At 39.8% G+C, this 19947-nt stretch overlaps 1 protein-coding gene and 2 non-coding genes across 4 annotated transcripts; 1 reads left to right on the top strand and 2 right to left on the bottom strand.

Moving 5' to 3' along the window:
- Nucleotides 1–1841: 1841 nt before the first annotated feature.
- On the top strand, nt 1842–16221 carry LOC150019415 (cytochrome P450 2U1-like). 2 transcript variants are annotated; one of them, XM_090266393.1, is made up of 6 exons: nt 1842–2431; nt 9710–10345; nt 11984–12145; nt 13061–13228; nt 13969–14143; nt 14729–16221. In XM_090266393.1, the coding sequence occupies exons 1-6, from the start codon at nt 1942–1944 to the stop codon at nt 14742–14744; spliced, it is 1647 nt and encodes a 548-aa protein (XP_090122519.1). In that variant the 5' UTR covers nt 1842–1941; the 3' UTR covers nt 14745–16221. The 2 variants fall into 2 exon arrangements, with proteins under 2 accessions (XP_090122519.1, XP_090122520.1); XM_090266394.1 differs by having other exon boundaries at nt 13969–16221.
- Nucleotides 16222–17273: 1052 nt separating this feature from the next.
- On the bottom strand, nt 17274–17377 carry LOC150019416 (U6 spliceosomal RNA). Its single transcript, XR_016509415.1, has one exon. It is a non-coding gene; the product is annotated as a U6 spliceosomal RNA (small nuclear RNA).
- A 777-nt stretch (nt 17378–18154) lies between these two features.
- Nucleotides 18155–18256, bottom strand: LOC150019417 (U6 spliceosomal RNA). The gene has a single exon (XR_016509442.1). It is a non-coding gene; the product is annotated as a U6 spliceosomal RNA (small nuclear RNA).
- Between the last annotated feature and the right edge of the window lie 1691 nt (nt 18257–19947).

Genomic DNA, 19947 nt, shown 5'->3' on the forward strand with positions numbered 1-19947 from the left:
TTAAACAACAGAAATTTATTTCCTCACTGTGCTGGGGGCTGGAAGTCCAAGATCAAGGTGCTGAGGCCTCCCTCCTTGGCTTGCAAATGGTCAGCTTCTCACTGTGTCCTCACATGACCTTCCCTCTGTGCACACCTCTGATTTCCTCTTCTTATAAGGACTCTGGTTATATTGAATTAAGGTCCACTTATATGACCTCATTTACCTTGTTAATGTTTCTAAGGGCCCTGTCTCCAAAATTAGTCACATTCTGAGGTAGTGGGGGTATGGACCTCCACATACAAATTCTCGAGGGAACACAACTCAGCCCATAACACTTCCTATGTGCATCACAGACCTGAGGAAATAAGAGAATATTTAGGAAAACACTACGAGTGCAATTATATCCTGTACAAGAGGGTGTCTGTTAGAGTTGTTAATTAGTCACATCTTCAACTATTCAAAAATAATTTATGAATTTAACTTGCGTGTAAGGAAAGATGTTAGTGGCTACTATTTTAGAGAGCAGGGCTATGAAGAGAATCAGATGATCTGATGATATTCATATCTGCAGACAAGTACAGTAGTTTAAGTGGTAAAGAGTCTCTAAATTTTAAAAAAAGTAATGTAATCTAATTAATGGTTAGTTATAGAATATATGAGGGTATTTTCTTCAGCTTAAAATAACTTACAAAAAACATGGTAAAAATGATACTAGAACAGAATAGACTTGAAAGGTAGCATAGCTTCCTGGCGTCAGCTTAAAGAAAACATAGAGTGGATCAAAGAACAAATAAAGAGGGCTCACTGTGCTTTGGCCACACTCTGTAAGTACAGCATGCTGTCTAATTTTTAGTGTGTGCAGAAGAATAAAAAATAATCGGAAGGAGGGAAACGGGTGTGTTCATTATGATCAATTAAGATGATTCATGTGAAAATGAGCTTTCAGATTTTTTTTTAATGGTTTAATATCGACAATTCTATGTGTCAGCCTAACAAAAGAGAAACTAGAGGATTTAGCCAGTAGAAGAGGGAAAAGGGAAGCACCTGGAAGCCATTATGACAGAAGATTAAAAGAGGAACTGTCTTAAAATTGTTACACAAATCGCATCTAATATCTTAACGTCAGCATTTCAAGTTTGGTCTGATATCAATAATAATATTGTCACGCTATTAATATTCTCTTTATATTATTAGCTACTTAAAGCCTACAAGCAAGTTCCTGAAATAGGTCTTCTGTTTTCCCAAGACCACAGGGTCAAATTGACGCTGAGCGTTCACTCACCACGTAAAGACTTTTCCCTGACCCTGGCAAGTTCTAAGAACTGGACTCCACCACCCCACCCACCACATTGCCGTCCATCCTTTCCGCAGCGTTGGCACCTACGCCTACAAGCTTAACACATTGCCTTCTGCCATCCTCCTGTCGCTGGGAGGAGGGGAGGGTCGTTCTTCCTCCCAGTCCCGGTTTGGAGAGAGAAGTAGCCCTGTCGTTTTGCTCTCAAGGGGTGGGTCGGGGACCCCACTCTCCCAGCTCAGGGTGGAGCTGCTGGGGTGGAGGCTGAGTACCCTAAGGGCTAGTTTTCCTGGCAGGGTTTATGCACTAGCGGGACAGTGGAATGGCTTAAGGAAGTACGGCAGCCGATCAGAGCGCAAGAATGCGTTGCCAGCATCACTGATGCAGGCCTGACCCAGACGAGGGGCACCACGGAACTTCCGAGGCAAACTTGCAGAAGGCGCGCCCCGCCTTGTCAGCAGACCTCATCTGCTGCGTAGCGAGCACGTCCGCGTTTCCAATCCGGCGTCGCTGCTGGGAGGAGATGTGGAGAAAGGGGGGCGTGAGGCAGCCAATCCGGGGCGCCCTCCGCACTCCTTCCGCCTCAGGCTCCCAGCTGAGGCCGCAGCCCCACATCTGCGTGCCCTCTCCTGTAAGCCTGGGCGGCGGCCTCCCGATCAGCGGCCATGGAAGTCCCCGTTCCGCCGCAGCCCCCCAACCAGGGCTCGACAGGGCCTCCAAGTCTCCTGCCCGCTCCTCTGGGGCTGCTGCGGCTGGACCCCACCGGCGGCGCGCTGCTGCTGCTCGGCTTGGCGGCGCTGCTCGGCTGGAGCTGGATGCGGCGGTGCCGGCCACCGGGCATCCCCCCTGGGCCCGCGCCCTGGCCGGTGGTGGGCAACTTCGGCTTCGTGCTGCTGCCGTCCTTCCTCCGCGGGAAGAGCTGGGTGAACCGCCGGGCGACGGCCGCAGGCGTGGAGCTCTCCTCCCTGGGCTCGCAGGTGCTGCTGTCCAACCTGGCCCAGGTCTATGGCAACATCTACAGTTTCTTCATCGGCCACTACCTGGTGGTCGTCCTCAACGACTTCCACAGCGTGCGCGAAGCTCTGGTGCAGCAGGCCGAGGTCTTCAGCGACCGCCCGCGGGTGCCGCTCGTCTCCCTCGTGACCAAGGAGAAGGGTGAGCGGCGCCGCGGCCGGGAGCCGGGGGGATCGCGGGCGGTGGGAAAACACGAGGCTGCGGGGCTTGTGCCCCCTCCATCCGCACGCGCCCCGCTGCCACATTCCTGCATCCGAGACCAGGGGGGTGGCGGCGGGGGCGTCACGGCGCCACCCTTTCAGGCGCCTTTAAGATGCCATCCAGCTGTAAGCAATGGTGATTAGTTCATATTTCAAGACCAGAACTAGGAAACACACCGGAAAATGCAGGAAGGGTAACGGGAGGGAAAGGGGAGACAGCACTGTGTGCTGCCGGGCTTCGTCTCTCCAGCGGTGTTCGTTCTCTCGCTCCAGGACGAGGCCTCACGCTTCAGGCGGTGTCCCGGGAAGAAACTGGGCTGAGCGAAAAAGAGGAAGGGATATATATTCCCTCTGAGTTTTGCGTGCAAAATTTAAGATATTTATTTTCCCATAAGATAGAAAGTCCTGAAAACATATTGGCTAACTTCATACACTGGGTTTGTGGCCGCTGTGATTCCTGCCTATGGGAGTCTAATTTGGGAAACTTCTGGGTTAGAAAACACATTATCTGTTGCAATAGAATAGAATATCACATTTACTCTAACCCTACCTGCCTTTCTGATTTTTTTCTCTTTCCACTTCCTTTTACTTGTACATTTTAATCCGCTCTAGGCACAGTAAGCTGGGTCCTTACCAGGTCTGTGACTGGTTCAGGCCACTGAGTTTGTCATCCTTAAGCCCAAAATAATTTTCACTTGACTGACTCCTCATCATCTCTCAGGCCAGTTGTTGTCTCTAAGCGCTATTTTAAGTACTGTCCAGTACCACAATTCATTTTTTTTTCACATTCTTACTACATTTGATAAACAGTTTGAAAGTATTTAGCCCTTTACCACATTTACCTACCACTGGAATGTGAGCTCTGTGAGGGCAAAGATTTTGTTCATCTTGGTAAACAGTTTCCCCACTAATTGGCACAGAGCAGGAAATCAAGAAAGGATTGAATGCACGCATGCAAGCATTTACTGACACACCACATCATATTGGAATTTGTGTTGCATGTCTGTCTTTTCCTGTAGATTTTTAAAGGTATGAATTAGATTTTCTTCTTTGAGGTCCTTTTTGGTAGCGATATAGTTTAGCCAAGAATTTACAATAAGACATTGTCTAAATATTAGATGGATCAAGATTATTATCAGATACGTCTTTATTTAAGAAAGCACTGGGCCCTGACTGGTGTGACTCAGTGGACTGAGCGCCCACCAGCAAACCGAAGGGTCTCCAGTTGGATTCCCAGTCAGGGGTATGGCTGGGTTGCAGGCCAGTTCCCCAGTTGGGGGTGTTCAAGAGGCAACAAATCGATATATCTCTAACACATTTTGTTTCTTTCCCTCTATTTCTTCCTCCCTTCCCCTCTCTCTAAAAGTAAATAAATAAAAAACCGTTTTTTTGTTTTTTTAAGAAAGCACTGGGAGCCTGTGGAAATCAGTTGCTTTAGTATCTCAGCTAATGCATTAATTCCTTCAAGGGACAGGAGGTGTTAGGCCATGCTGCTTTTATTATTGTGGATGTGTGTGGGACAAATTGTGCTGTGAAAACTGAGAAAAATATCTAGCTGCTAAAGGTGATGGACAAGAAAATGTAGAGAAAGAACCATAAGTCACAAAGAAAATGCTTGTGGACATCAGTTGGCATAGAGAACAGGTCATCTGAGTATTTCTATTGCAACTTCTTCAACAGTGAAGAATTAGAGAGGAGAGTATGGGTATATTTTCAGATGCCCAAAAAAGAATGAAAGAGCAGATAAGTTCTGAGTAGATTTCACTGGTCAAAAAATAGATAGCTCACCAACATGAAGAGAGCAAGATGTTTCCAATGGGAAAATTATAAAATGTGAAATTGTCCAGAAACAAGATGTGTAGACTGTTAGAGAAAAGAAATGATGTTAGAAATTAGAAACCAGTAACATTATTAAATGTTTTTCACAAGATACTTTAAAATAATTTTGCTGCTAAAGATTAGCAGAAAAGGGAATGTTTCATAAACGGTGATGTGCATAAAGAGCCTCAAAACAGTTAACACATTGGCAAAAAGGTCTGAAATGTGGTGATGTTATTTATTATATTTGAGTTTTCCAAATATCATACTTACACTGCCCTGGCCAGGTGACTCATTTATTTGGAGTGTTGTCTCCCCTACACCAAAAAGTTGTGGGTTCGATCCCCAGTCAGGGCACATACAAGAATCAACCAATGAATACATAAATAAATGAAACAAGAAACTGATATTTCTCTCTCTCACTATCTTCCTCTCCCTCTTTCTAAAATCAAGAAATAAAAATTTAAACAAAAAAAACAGTACTCAACTATTAGCCACTTCCAAGAAGGTTCCCTGTACTTTCTTGCCTTTATTTCCCTTTGAAGGTAATTTAGCCTTTCTTGAAACATCCTCTTTGACCTTGCTGAAGTATTTATTTTTGCTAAGAAGTGCCATCATGTGAATCTCATGAACAGATGAAGTACCAACTCAGCTGACCTCTCTTCTGAGAAGCACTGCCTTCCCTCAGCTGACATGATGTTTCTTCCTCTGTCTACATTGCAACTTCGATACACCTCCACCATACAACATTCAATACAATATACAACTTAAATACAATCCAACATACAATGGTGTATTGGATTGTTGTTTTATCCAATTCCTCACAAGACTCTAAGCATCTTAAGAACAGGGGCTGTGTCTTCTAAATCTTTGTACCCTTAGTGTCTGGCACATAGGAGGCTCTAAAATATTGGGAAAACTGATAGAAAAAGGTCATTTCACTTAAGTATTTCTAAAGTACAGATGTGCAATTTAAAAGATAGTGAGTAGATGATATAGACCAAGGACATAACAGCAAAAAAATAAAATTCCTTGATCAATAGGACAGAGCACAAATGTCCCACGTAGTATCTAAATGATGAGAGGGTAGTTAGTATTGAATCCTGAAGTTAGAGTGAGACAGCAGGAAAAGAGAAGGCCCAACAATGCCTGCTGAATGCTGACTGCAGCAAAAGACTTGGCCATGGTTAAAAACAGGAAGAGTGACTAAGCTATGGTCGCCTAGGAAATAGTTTGTGGAGTTTTATTAAACAAATACAGAGTTCTCTTTTGGGGAATGGTTGAAACATTGTCTTGACAATCACATATCAAACCAGAGAGACTTTTAATAAAAGCATATGCTCCACCTGTGATGAAATGTATTTCCAGTCCTGCACCACAACATCTGAAGACAAAGAAGTGGACACGGGATTGGCAAATGACTTAATAGACTGAACGATGACAACCTTTAAGTGTCTACAGTGGATAGTACTAGTGGGGTGTGAGACAGTGTACCCTGCAGAACCCCTAAAGGCTCAGGAATTGGAGGCAGAGGGGTGAACTGGTGGGCTAAAAACAGCCATTGTTGGAAATGCCTGTAAGGTGTAGTAGTTAGGCGAGTTCCAATCACCATCTCCACCACTGCGGAAAATAGAAAGCAGATGCTTTGGAGAACCTTGGGTTTTAGTGACCTCTTGGCCAGTTCAGGATGTAGAGTTGGGGAAGCAAGGTCAGAGAGATGTGGCCTTGTACCACACAAGATGAAAAGTTACTTTTAGATAAGGAGAGGACTCTTAAAGAGCTAACTCTGAGTGAATTAGACAAAGAACACTCAAGAAACCTGGCCACCAGCAAAAGAAAGCAAGGTAATTTGCTTGTCTTGTCCTGGATGCTGGCAGAGAAAATTTTCTCCCCCACCACTAATCTCTGTTGCAACTACTCTACCATTTTAGTGCAAAAGCTGTAGACTGTTCGTAAATGAATTACAGTGACTCAGTAACTGGCTATGTTCTAGTTAAACTATCAACCCTGATATTTGAATTTCATATCATTTTCACCTACCACAAAATGTTCTTTGGATTTTTTTCCAACCATGTAAAAAATGTAAAAGCTAGTCCTAGCTCTCTAGCAGTACAAAAGAGGCAGCAGGCTGGATTGACCTTTGGTCTCTAGTTTGATGACCACTGAACTAGGCTTTAAGCTTTTAAAAAATTTAAGGGTGAGAACTGACCCTGTTTCTCTCAATGCTAAAGAAGGCAAGAAGGGGAAAAAGAATAGACATAGCAGGACAAACAAAGTGCAAAATGATGTTAGGACAATACTGATACTAAATGTAAATGGACTAAACTTACAGGCTATAATGTTGACAAAATGAATTTTTTTAATCCAAATATATGTTGTTTTAAAAAGATATACTCTTCCCAAAAAAAACAGACATACTTCAAACACAAGGATATGTTCAAGATCAAAGTAAAAGAAAGGAAAAGAACATTATGCTAATTGAAGTAAGTCAGGCAGAGAAAGACAAGTAACATGATTTCACTCATATAAGGAATTTAATAAATGAAGTGGACTAAGAAGCAAAATAGAGACAGACTCATCCATAGAGAGTAGGCTGATAACCAGGAGGTTAGGGGGAACTGGGAAGTGGAGCGGGGAGAGGGAGAAAGAACTCATGAACCTGGAAAACTGTCATGATCACGGGGGAGAGAGGTGGGTGGTGGTGGAGGAGGGTATGGGGGGATAAATGGTAATGGAAAAATAAAATAGAAACTTTTAAACAGAAAATACTTTAAGAAGAAAAGCTGATATGTTTTTGACAAAATATACTTTGTCAAACTTAATTGTTAAGAATGAAGAGTGCATTACATGATGATAAGAGTTTATTTAAATACGGAAGACTATGGCAGAGGTGCCTCACACACCCTAGGCTCGGTTGGAAGTTGCTCTGTCCAGCAGAGACCACGGCGGAACAAACTTTTACCCAGGACATTTTATTGTGTCTGGGGGAAGGAAGGTGGCTGCCTCTCCAGTGGAGAACAGTGATTAGTCCTTCTTCCCTCATGCCTTTTATTGAGGAGGATACACATGAGAAATACAAGGCCAAGATTCATGAATCATCAATAGTTTGGAGGCATTAGGGTTACAGCTAACAATAACAGATTACATGTACTAGTACAGGGGGCACAGTGACCAGTCTGTGTCAGGGTCTATCAAACAACTTGACGCCACACTGGCATTAGGTGCAAGGTTTCATACAGTCCTATCTAGAGACCGTTTATGTTATACTACAGATAAAGCAGAGCAAGTTCTAAAGCATAAAAGCATAATAAATATTTTTCAAATCTAATTCCCATGGAAACCCTCTGAGTGGCTTTCGGGTATGTCTCACACCCAGCCTTATGTTGAGACTTAAAGACAAGCATGACCGGGATGCTGGCAGCAGTCATGCTCAGGCCGGGGCTACAATTCCCTAAACCATGAGGAGCGGTTCCCTACAGAAGACAGAATAATTCTAAACTTGAATGTATATAACAGTATTATCTAATATATATATATATATATATGTGTGTGTGTGTGTGTGTGTGTGTATATATATATATACATATATATATATATACACCTAACAACAGATACATATAATGATACAGCTATGATATTTATTTACATGTAACAAAACTTATAGAACTTCAAAAAGAAATTGACAAACGCATCACTATACAGAATATTTTAACGTAAGTATTTGGGCAGTTGAGAGAGCAGGCAGATAAAAATTTGTTAAGGATACAGAAGATTTGAGTCCAATAGTTACCAAACTTTTTTTGTTGGACATATAAAGAACCTTATACCTAACAATTGCTTGGGTAAAAATTCCTCTTAACTATTTGGAAGTATTATTGAACTTGATCACATACCAGGCTAAAAAAAAGCTTATCAATGTCAAAAATCAGTATGAGACAAATTGAGGTAGGTGGCAAAAGAGAATCACCAAAGGAAACAAATTTTAAATTAAACTGCAATGAAAATACATTCAAATAGTTCTGTGGACTACAGCTAAAGAGGTGCCAGAGGCAAATTGGAGAGCCTTAAATCATTTATTAAGATGAAGGTCTGAAAATTAATGAGTTGAGACCAACTTTATATATCCAAAAAGGAACAAAAAATAAACTCGAAGAAAGAGGAACGTGTCATAATTTTAGACAAATTCTACCTTAGAGAAAGAATACACCCTGCTTCATTTTAGAAGGCCAGTATATCCAGACAAGTATATTATGTGAAAATTTATAGGCATTTTCATTTATGAATATGAATTTTTAAAAAATTAAATCCAGTCAAAATCCCAAAGGCACTTTAAAAAAAATAGTATTTGACCAGATAATTAAGTTTCATAAAAGAGTAAAGAGCTAAGAATGAAAAAAACCTTTTTTTAAAGAACATGGTGGTGGTAGTGGGGAGGGCACGGAATCTTCTTCATTAGATATTAGATTATAAAATTTCTATATATCTTATTATAAATTAGCAGTAATTACTTTTATTGTTCACAACCCAGTTTCTGGCACATAGTAGGCATTCCGAAATATCTGTTAAGTGAATGAAGCATGTACTGGAAGGTAGCAGAAATGAAGGAGATTAAAAATGGGAAAGAACTGGCTGAAACAGTAAAGCACACTGGGAAGGTAGGAGGATGAAATAGGTTACAGCAAACAAGGAATAGCTGAGAGTAATTCTGTTGGGTTTGACGGTGGGAGATGTACAACGTAAGTGCGAGTCAAATAAGATGTAGTCGTGGATGGCCTTGAGTTCAGATGTTTTTAAATTAGGGCTGTTGCCAACAGCAGACATTTTAATTACCTGCCATTATTTGGTTCCAAACTTTGATGGCCAATGTTCTAATCCAGTTTGACTTTTGATTTATTCAGTTCATATTTAACAAGCTCCTCCTTTATGGCCAGCACAGTACCAGAAGCTGGGATTTTAACGATAAGCACAACCAGGTATTTTTTCTGCCCTCATGTGCAATCTGCTACCATACTAATCCTTCTGTTCAGAATGTTCAGAATATGGATGTATCCGGCCTGAAATATTTTCTAAGCTGGATTCACTCTCATGAAAATAAGATTTTGAAATATACACTAACTCTAGAAATTGAAACTCATTGCTTTTCATTTCATCAGAAGTTAGTATCTACAATAATACGCTGTACAACACAGATTTTCCTTAATCGAATTGCATGTGATTTTTGTTATTACAAACATACTATCTTGACCACAACACTTTGCTAATCGTTTGTCTTGACTGCAGACCTTTATATGAATTTTGCACAAGTGACTTGAGAAATACAGAATACGTTACTGGTGTGTCCTGGTAAAATATTGTCAGACATCGCTCTCTCTCAACTTTTTGTTGGTGTGTCCTTTTGCAGGAATTGTATTTGCACGTTATGGTCCAGTCTGGAGACAACAGAGAAAGTTCTCTCATTCAACTCTTCGTCATTTTGGCTTAGGAAAGCTTAGCTTGGAGCCCAAGATTATCGAGGAGTTCAAATATGTGAAAGAGGAAATGCAAAAGCATGGAGGAGACCCCTTCAACCCTTTCCCCATTGTCAACAATGCCGTCTCTAACATCATTTGTTCCATGTGCTTTGGCCAGCGCTTTGATTACACCAACAGTGAGTTTAAGAAAATGCTTACTTTTATGTCACGAGGTTTAGAAATCTGTCTGAACAACCAGCTCCAACTGGTCAACATATGCTCCTGGCTTTATTACCTTCCCTTTGGACCATTTAAGGAATTAAGACAAATTGAAAAGGATATTACCACTTTTCTTAAAAAAATCATCAAAGACCATCGAGAGGCTCTGAATGTTGAGAACCCTCAGGACTTCATAGACATGTACCTTCTCCAAGTGGAGGAAGAGAAGAAAAATAACAGCAATAGCAGTTTTAATGAAGATTACTTATTTTATATCATCGGGGATCTCTTCATTGCTGGGACTGATACCACAACTAACTCTTTGCTTTGGTGCCTTCTGTATATGTCACTGAACCCTGACATACAAGGTAATTAATGTTTCATTCACGGAGAAATTAGGTTACTTACAATAGGATCAGCCACCTTGGTGATCCTGTGGCTCCGAGCACTAAGCAATGTCTTCAGGCTGGAAAACAAAATGGAAATACCTGCATCTTATAGAGAGTCGATATGGTGTAGGCAGTGAAACTCCAAGTTTCTAGTTAGTATCATACTGCTTTAAGTCTCGACAGGTCAGATTCTGTGTAGAATCTGTGATGAAAAAAGGACTTTAGAAAGGAATAACAATTTAGAGCTGGAGGGGACCACGATGATCATCTGAACCCATTTATCTTGTTTTGAAAATGGAGAACAGAAGCTCAGAGAAGTTAACGTGACCTTCACAAGTTCACAGAGCTAGGTCCACCACATGATACCTATAGGCAGTGAATGCCAGTGGCTGTTTATACTGGAAGAACATAGGGCAGGATAGTGTATTAGTTTTCTATTGCTCCTATAACAAATAACCACAAATTTTGTGACTTAAAACAACACAAATTTGTTATAGTTCTGTTCATTAGAAGTCTGACATGTGTCTCACTGGGCTAAAATCAAGATGTTGGCAAGGTTGCATTCTTCCTTGCAGGCTCTAGCGGAGAATCCATTTCCAGTTTCCTCCATCTTTGCAGCCAGAAATGTTGCATCTCTCTGCCCATTCATCCAATGTCACATTTCCCTCTGCCTTTAAACTCAATGAGGAACAGTTCTCTGATTTTAAAGCCCATGTAATTAGATTGGTCATACCCAGACAATCCAGTATAATCTCCTTATCTCCAGGTCCTTGATTTAATCACATCTGCAAAGATTCTTTGGCCAGGTTAAGTATCTATTCACAGGTTTCAGGGATTAGACTGGACATATTTGAATGGCAATTTTTTGGTATTTAGATGGGATTTTGCCTACCTAATTTAGTTAATCTATTGCTGAGTAACACATTATCCCAAAGTTTAGCAGCTTAAAACAACATCTCGCAAAGTTTCTGAGGATCAGGAATGCAGGAGTGGCTTAGCCTGCATGGTCTTGTTTAGGATTTCGCATGAGGTTGAAGTCCAAGTGGCTGGAGTTGCAGCCATCTATAAATTTGACTGGGACTGAAGGATCGACTTCCAAGGTGGCTTACCCACTTGGCTACTGGCTGCAGGCCATACCGCTTGGACCTTTTCATGGAGCTGCTTGTCTTGGCCCGAGAGAATGAATGGCCAAGACAGGAGTCACAGTGTCTTCTATAACCTCAGTTCAGAACCGACATGCCAACTCTTCTCCTTTATTGTGTTGGTCACTTAGACCAACTTGGTACAAAGTGAGAGGGGACTGAGTAAGCATGTGTAAACCAAGAGGTGCAGGGATGACTGAGGGCCATTAGACTACCACACATTTTCACCTATAAAGGCATAGAGAGTCAGTCCAAAGTTCATATGAGAGAATGGTTCAGAGTGCTCCTGAATACAGACTGTCTTCCCCTTTACCCCCTCTATCTGCCTGCCGGTACTTCATTTCACTCAGGGTGGGTCAGGCCTGTATTGCCAAGTTACCGGTTGTGTGTTCAGGGAAATGGAAAACGGGCATAGGAGGGCAATCTCAACTCACTGCTGGTTTGTCTCCTGGTTTATTCTTTCCTTTTTGTACAGATAAGGTTCATGAAGAAATTGAAAGGGTCATTGGTGCTGACCGAGCCCCTTCCCTCACTGACAAGGCCCGGATGCCATACACAGAAGCCACCATCATGGAGGTGCAGAGGCTGACTATGGTGGTGCCACTTTCCATTCCTCATATGACCTCAGAGAAAACAGGCAAGTCTCGAGCCTTCCCCTTTGAATGTCCTTATGGGAAGCCCAGCCCCTTAATCCAGAAGTTGAGGTGAGGGTATGGTGGCTGTCACCTAGCTTGATCCTTCTGATGGTTTAGCTTTGTGTCATAGAGGATGAAGTGCCCAGGGAGTGCTTCAGTGCACGTTTGTTCGTTATTTACAGTCCTGGCATTCCCGCACAGCTTCTGTTGTGAACAGCTGTCTAGTCTTCAGAGCACAGATGCTCCCACTGGTCAAGCAAGTTATGCTGCCATTTACACTGGCTGCATTGACACAAGAAGCTAGAATTAACAAAGGCATCTGCTTCTCCATCCCCTTCATAGAGGGCAGGTAAATTAGCTATTCACAGGTTTCAGGGGTTAGTATAAATATGGAATTAAATATTTTAACTGGGAATTATCCTACTTCAATTGTTACAATTCTGCAACTGAAGCATAAATAGTAAAGAATTGGAAGACCCCATCTGATTCTGAGGGCACCTGCTTCACCCCTCACAGTGAAATGTGTCCATTTGGCCATGCACTTGACACAGATGATGAGCAAAGGCTGTTACGGAAAATATTACAATCACTAATCAATAATAATAGGAATTTCTGTTCTTTGAGAAAGCTTACCTGGTATGCACTGTTTTCTGTTTTAGTGTTTTAATTGTGATGTTTTTGTGGTTGATCTAATTCATTACCTCACATTGTCAGAGCAACTGTCAGGCTGGGCCTGGCGAGATATGGAGGAAGGCTGCCAGGTGATAAGGTCTTGCCCCTGCCTGCAAGTACCTGCAAGTCTCAGCAAATGACGAAGCTAGATATGAACTAGGTATTTTTTCCATAGCAATGCTCGCAGAGAACTGTTTAGCCAAAGGCATGTTGAGTGACACTGTTTTTTCATTCGTTTGTCTTAGTGCTCCAAGGATACACTATTCCTAAAGGCACAGTGATAATACCCAACCTGTGGTCAGTGCACAGAGACCCAGCCATTTGGGAGAAACCTGATGATTTCGACCCTAACCGATTTCTGGATGATCAAGGACAACTTCTAAAAAAAGAAACATTTATTCCTTTTGGGATAGGTTAGTTAAACTTTTATTTTTTAATGGTATGATTTAAAATGAAGTAGAATCAAAAGAATCTTTTATTATTTCATAATACTCTTTGAAAAAATTTTCTTTCTTGGCCAGCTAACATAAGAGAATAGAACAATAATTTAAAGGGCACATCTCCACTATGTTCATTTCAGGTTTTGAAAACAAAGTGAAAGCAGTTTGGCTTTAAATCTTTACATATGCCCAGAAATCTTCATTTCTGAACTGCTCAGGTGACTGAGTCCCAGGGAACCGCTGGAAATAAGAGCAGCTCTTCACCCTGGGCTGGGCTGTGGGTGAGAGGGGGTTCTTGCTTCTCAGCACTCCCTCCTTTAGGTCCCAGATTGGGACCTGCAGGAGTCTCTCTATAGAAAAGGAACTCTCCAGAGAATCTTAACCTGACTTATTTCTTCTCTAATCATCCAGGTAAGACCACAGGAAAGAAAGAAGTAGGTACTTAAGTACAAGGAGACAAGGTAGCCACCACATTGAATCTGCCTCTAATACCACTCTAGGACGAGGATAGATTTTTATGCATAGGGGTTGAAATGTAAAAATTCTGATCAGCATTACTGCGGGAGGTCATGTGGTTTATGTGGCAATTTTATTTTAAAACTCTATTGTCTGCATTTAAAATATTCAGTTTAGGTATTTCATGTAATTGTATCCTTTTGAAATAGGAGGAGAGGTGGCATTATAATGCTTGCCTATTTCTGATTCCACTTTAGGGAAGCGGGTGTGCATGGGAGAGCAGCTGGCAAAGATGGAACTCTTCCTGATGTTTGTGAGCCTAATGCAGAGTTTCACATTTGCTTTACCTGAGGATTCTAAGAAGCCCAACCTGTCTGGAAGATATGGTCTAACTCTGGCCCCACATCCATTTAATATAATCGTTTCAAGGAGGTAAAGGACATCTCCAAAAAGAGATGGTGAACAGAATGTAAATATATGTCCGCTGACCACATTCTTCCTTCTGCAGTTGACAGCAGATCCAGGCTAGGCTCAGATTAGAGACTAAAAGGAGAGTAGCATGTGGGAGCTTTCACCTTGAAACAGCCTCATGTCCATGACCTTGGGGGTGGGACTGAAGTACTGGATTGGGAAACAGGAGATCTGCATTTTACCCCCAGTGGCTCCCACCAGTGAGCATTTCTCCTCATCTCTCAGTGCCTTAGTCATTGTGTTGGTAACAAAACTTGCCTTAAGCTCACAGCACTAGTGAAGGTCAAATGCCCCGTGTCTGTTCTGACATCATCAAAACACTTAAGTTCAGAGAACAGATTTAGGAGTGGACAGAAGGCCTAGCTGTTTTAAGACCTGTGACAACCTAGCTCTTTAAGATCTGTTCAGACCTGAATACTTTGTCAGAGAAGGAATTGAGTTTAAGCTGAGTTAGAGCTTTTCTTGGCACAGATTTGTGTCATTTTGGTGGGCCTTGTTTTGCTCGTTAGTCTTTTTGTTTATGATTTTAGTTTTGACTTTTTGTAGACACGGGAGGAAGTGAACCCTGGCCCAGTAATGTTGAAGAAAGGTCTGAATTTATATGTCTACCTTCTATTTCACCTACATAAACAGCCTGGCTGAAGAAGTGGCTTCATGGCAGGATTTGTTCTGCTGAGTTTTACTTGCAAAGATACAGCTCTGCCTTTTGACTTGAGCCCTGAATAGTGAGTGTTTGAGTTTTGATACTGGGATCCATCAAGAAAGGATTCATATAATACTGAACATTTCTTACCTATTCTCCCACCACTAGGCCTGATGTATCTCATCCTTAAACACTACTCTCAAAGACAGGAAGGCATTGTTATTAAGATAAATAAATTGTTTCTTAATTAAGAAGGTTCCTCTAGAAAAGTTCTCAAGAAAGATAATGGTCTCTTTTACAGGGTGTTTTGAAAGGTACAGGTGCATTTTGGTTACCACAGTGATGGCCTTGCTACTGGTCTTTTGCTGCCTTGAGGCCAGGATGCTAAATGCCTGAGCAATTCTGTACAAGAATTGTCCTGCCCCGTATGCCAGGATCGCTCCCAATGAGAACACAGTCCAAAGAATGATTAGTCTTTTCCTTTATTCACCTATAATACTCCTTCCTAGTATCGGAGTCATCATGATAATAATAGAAACAACTATATTTTTGAGCCTCTCCTTCTGCTGGCATCATACTTAATGCTTTACTTGCAGGCATACAGATTCTTACAGAAACTGTTAAGAGGATGCCATTTTGTAGCTGATAAGCTGAAGCTTAGAGATGTTTAGGCAGGTAGTTAAGAGGTATCATTGTTCATTTCTGACTTGCTAGTCTTTGTGCCTGGAGAGTTCTCTCTAAAGCACTTCTCTGTACTGCCACCACTGGGTCCCATAGCAGCCTCCCCTCTGCATTTTCAATATGGACAAATAAAATACAGGTTAATATTTAGGTGCCTTGCAGATTTTTGTGAATAAAAAAAAAAAAAACTAACTAACTAATAAACTAAATTCCCAGGAACAAACTGTGGGTATATGGAGAGGCTGTTGCATAGATGTTAGCTGAGATACATGTGTGGATTAGACTGCACCTTGGACAAGCCAGTTTGTTCCTAATCTGGAATTTCATGTGCTTTTGAATTGTACTAATAATTTGGGATTAGCAAGTTTATTACTCCTTAGTATTACACATGTGTCTTTCAACTTTCTTATAAAAAGTTTGTAGCTTACTTGAGGAAAAAACTGTTCTGTAAGACTATGTTGAAATCAAATGTTTATTAAATTTTTAAATATAATGCCTCACCCTGTAGCACTTTAAAAACAGTTTATATGATAAGTCACTGAAAGGACTGTTAATGCTTTCCTTGCCTATGCAGACATTTTGCAATTTTATACTTTATGATTTCTTTGAAATGTAAGTTATAGTACTTTGCTTTATAAATCTGCTTAATGCATAATTTTTTGCATTTTTCTCTAGCATAACTTTATGTGTTTATTAAACATTTTATTTTAACTTTGATAGTGTCAGTTTTGGCTTTTTGTTCCCTGTTTTATTTTAACTGCTAAACAAAATTCTGCTTTACCAGATGACAAGTTAGGAAATGGAAGAGGGAGTAGACCTGCCAAAAGAGAGAGATGGCCCCAGTATTACATAAGCTTTTAGCTGGCTGGGTAAAAGTTACTCCCAGGACTGTATCACAGCTCAAGTTTCTTATTTGCCAGGTCAAGTCCAGCAGTATTTGAGAAAAAGGGTTAAGCTAATAAGCAAGCTATTTTGGCAAGCATTTCTTCAATTTATTTTTTAATTACAGTTGATATACATTATATTAGTTTCAGGTATACAGCATAGTGATCAGACATGTATATACCTTATGATGTGATCACTCCGATAAGTCAAGTGCCCATTGAACACCATACATAGTTACAATATTGTTGAGTATATTCTCTAAACTGCACTTTACATCCCTGTGACTATTTTTTTATAACTGACAATTTGTAACGCCTTTTACCTTTTCACCTAATGCCCCAAGCCTCCATCCATCTGCTTACTATCGGTTTATCTTTATCCATGAGTTTGCCTGTTTTATTTTGCTTTTTAGATTCCACATATAAGTGAAATCATACGGTATTAGTCTTTCTCTGTTTAACTTATTTCAGTCAGCCTAATATACTTTAGGTCCATCCCTGTTGTTGCAAACAGCAAGATTTCATTCTTTCTTATGGTTAAGTGATACTGCATTTTATGTATGTACCACAAGTTCTTTATCTATAAGCTCATCTATTGGTGGACACTTAGGTTGCCTCCAGATCTTGGCTATTGTAAATAATATGTGTTGATTTATTGATGATAGCCATTCTAACAGGTGTGAGGTGATGTCGCATTGTGGTTTTAATTTGCATTTCTCTGATTAGTAATATTGAGCATCTTTTCATACATCTATTGGCCATGTGTATGTCCTCTTGGAGAAGTGTCTATCCAGGTATTCTGTTCATTTTTTAATCAGATTGTTTTATCATTTGTTTTAAGTAAGTTCCTTATATATTTCATTTATTTATGGACTTATTTTTTTTTAAAATAGAACATTTCACAAGTTTGCATGTCATCCATGCGCAGGGACCATGCTAATCACTGTATCTTTCCAATTTTAATATATGTACTTCTGGAGTAAGCACTACTTATATATTTTAGATTTTAACCCCTTATCAGATGTAAAATTAGTGAATATTTCCTCTTATTCAGTAAGTTGTCTTTTTGTTTTGTTCTTTCACTGTGCAAACATTTTTAGTTTAATGTAATCTCATTTCTTTATTTTTCCTTTTGTTTCCTTTGAAGACACATATCAAAAAAATATTGCTAAGAGTGGTATCAAAGAGCTTACTGAATGTGTTTTATTTTAGGAGTTTTATATTTTCAAGTCTTACATTTAAGTATTTAATCCATTTTGTGTTTATGGTATAAGAAAGTAGTCTTAACTTTCTTTCTTTTCTTTCTATTTTTTTGTTTTAGCATTTTCTGTTCAGTTTTTCCAACACAATTTATTGAAGAGATGGGCTTTAGCACATTGTATAATATATGCTTGCTCTCTTTGTCATAAATTACTTGACGACACAGGCATGGGTTTATTGAGGGGCTCTCTATTTACTTTTCCATTGTTCTATGTGTCTGTTTCTGCCAGCACCATGCTGGCCTGATTACTACAACCTTGTAGTATAGTTTGATATTGAGTGGTATGTTACTTCCAACTTTATTCTTCTTTCTCAATATTGCTTTGGCTATTTGAAGTCTTTTGATGTTTCATAAAAATTTTGTGCTAGTTCTGTGAAATTTGCTGTTGGTACTTTGAAAGGAATTAGACTGAATCTATAGATTGTTTGGGTCATACGGGTATTATAACAATGTTAATTCTTCCTCTCCATTTTATTTATTTATTTACTTACTTGTCTATTTTAAAAAATAAGGAACACTTCACAAGTTTGCATGTCATCCATGCGCAGGGACCATGCTTCCATTTATTTCTATCTTTAATTCTTTTCTTCAATGTCTTATAAGAGTACAGTTTTTTTACCCCCTTGGTTAATATATTTGTAGGTATTTTATTTTTGATGCAATTGTAAATGGGATTTTAATTTCTCTTTTTGATAGTATGTTATTGGTGTAAAAATGTGACCCATTTTTAAGTATTAATATTATGTCCTGCTACTTTATTGAATTCATTTATTAGTTCTAACAGTGTTTTGGTAGAATAGTTAGGGTTCTCTCAAATCTTTATTATGTTGAGGTATGTACCCTTTGTTTTCACATTGCTGAGAGTTTTTATCGTACATGGGTTGGATTTGTCAAGTGCTTTTTCTGAATCTATTTACATGGTCATGTGATTTTTATCCTTCATTTTGTTTATTTGGCATATCAGATTAACTGCTCTGTGGATACTGAACCAACATGCATCCCAGAAATAAACTCACTTGATCATAGTGTATGATCTTTTTAATGTATTGCTAAATTTAGTTTGCAGATATATTCTTGAGGATTTTTGCACCATTATCAGGAGTGTTGCACTATAATTCTCTCCCTCTCTCTCTCTCTCTTTTGCAGTGTCTTCTTTGTATGGTTTTGGTATCAGGATAATGCTGGTCTTGTAAAATGAGTTTAGAAGCTATCACTCTGTTTCAATATTTTGGAATAGTCTGAGGATAGGTATTAATTCTTCTTTAAATGTTTGGTAAAATTCACTTGGAAAACCATCTAGTCCAGGACTTTTGCTGGCTGGGAATTTTTGATTACTAATTTCATTTCATTAGCAATTTTCAGTCTGTTCAGATTTTCTGTTTTTATCTGAAATGAGCCTTGCAAGATTGTATGTCTCTAAGAATTTATCTATTACTTCAAGGTTGTCCAATTTTTTGGAATATAATTGTTTGTAGTGTTATCTTGTTATCCTCTGTATGTCTGTGGTGTTGGTTGTCAGCTCTCTTTCATCTCTGATTTGATTTATTTGGGTGCCCTCTTTTTTTCTTGATGAGTCTGGCTATCGGTTTGTCAACCTTGTTTATTTTTTCAAAGAACCAGCTCGTAGTTTTATTGATCTTGGCTAATTTTTTTAGACCCCATTTCATTTATTTCCAGTATGATCTTTATTATTTCCCCCCTTCTACTCAATTTGGGCTTTGTTTGTTCTTCTTCTTCTAGTTCCTTTTGTTATAACATTAGATGGTTTATTTGAGATTATTCTTGTTTCTTCTGGGAGGCCTGTATTGCTGTGAATCTCCCTCTTTGGGCTGCTTTCACTGTGTCCCACAGATTTGGGGTTGTTGTGTTTTCATTCTCATTTATCTCAAGGTATCTTTTGATTGTTTCTTTGATTTCATTGTTAACCAATTCACTGTTTAGTAGCATGCTATTTAGCCTCCATGTGTTTGTGGGTGTTTTTGTTTTCTTCTTCTTATCTATTTTTAGTTTATTACCATTGTAACTAGAGAAGATGCTTGATATGATTTTATTTTTCTTAAAATTTATTGAGACTTGTTTTGTGACCTAAAATGTGGTGCATCTTGGAAAATGTTATACATGCAATTGAAAAGAATGGTTTTTCTGGACCCTTGCTAATTTTGTGAAAGTCTGTAGCATGTGCCAAGTCTGGCTGCTGGTGTGGAGGAGCTGCTGGAAGAGTTTCAGGCCAGGAGCGCAAGTGGGTGGGGTCGGATCTTGGGGAATCGCCATGGTGGGGGAACAGTGTTAGCCAGTT

Source organism: Furipterus horrens, unplaced genomic scaffold (assembly GCF_987537825.1).
Source record: "Furipterus horrens unplaced genomic scaffold, mFurHor1.1.pri manual_scaffold_2, whole genome shotgun sequence".
Lineage (NCBI taxonomy): Eukaryota > Metazoa > Chordata > Mammalia > Chiroptera > Furipteridae > Furipterus > Furipterus horrens.

Bases quoted from the DNA above. Each gene is read 5' to 3' on its own strand.
- LOC150019415 (XM_090266393.1), top strand. From the start codon at position 1,942: ATGGAAGTCCCCGTTCCGCCGCAGCCCCCCAACCAGGGCTCGACAGGG. The intron at 2,432-9,709 runs GTGAGCGGCGCC...GTCCTTTTGCAG, and splicing joins CCTCGTGACCAAGGAGAAGG to GAATTGTATTTGCACGTTAT. The intron at 10,346-11,983 runs GTAATTAATGTT...CTTTTTGTACAG, and splicing joins ACTGAACCCTGACATACAAG to ATAAGGTTCATGAAGAAATT.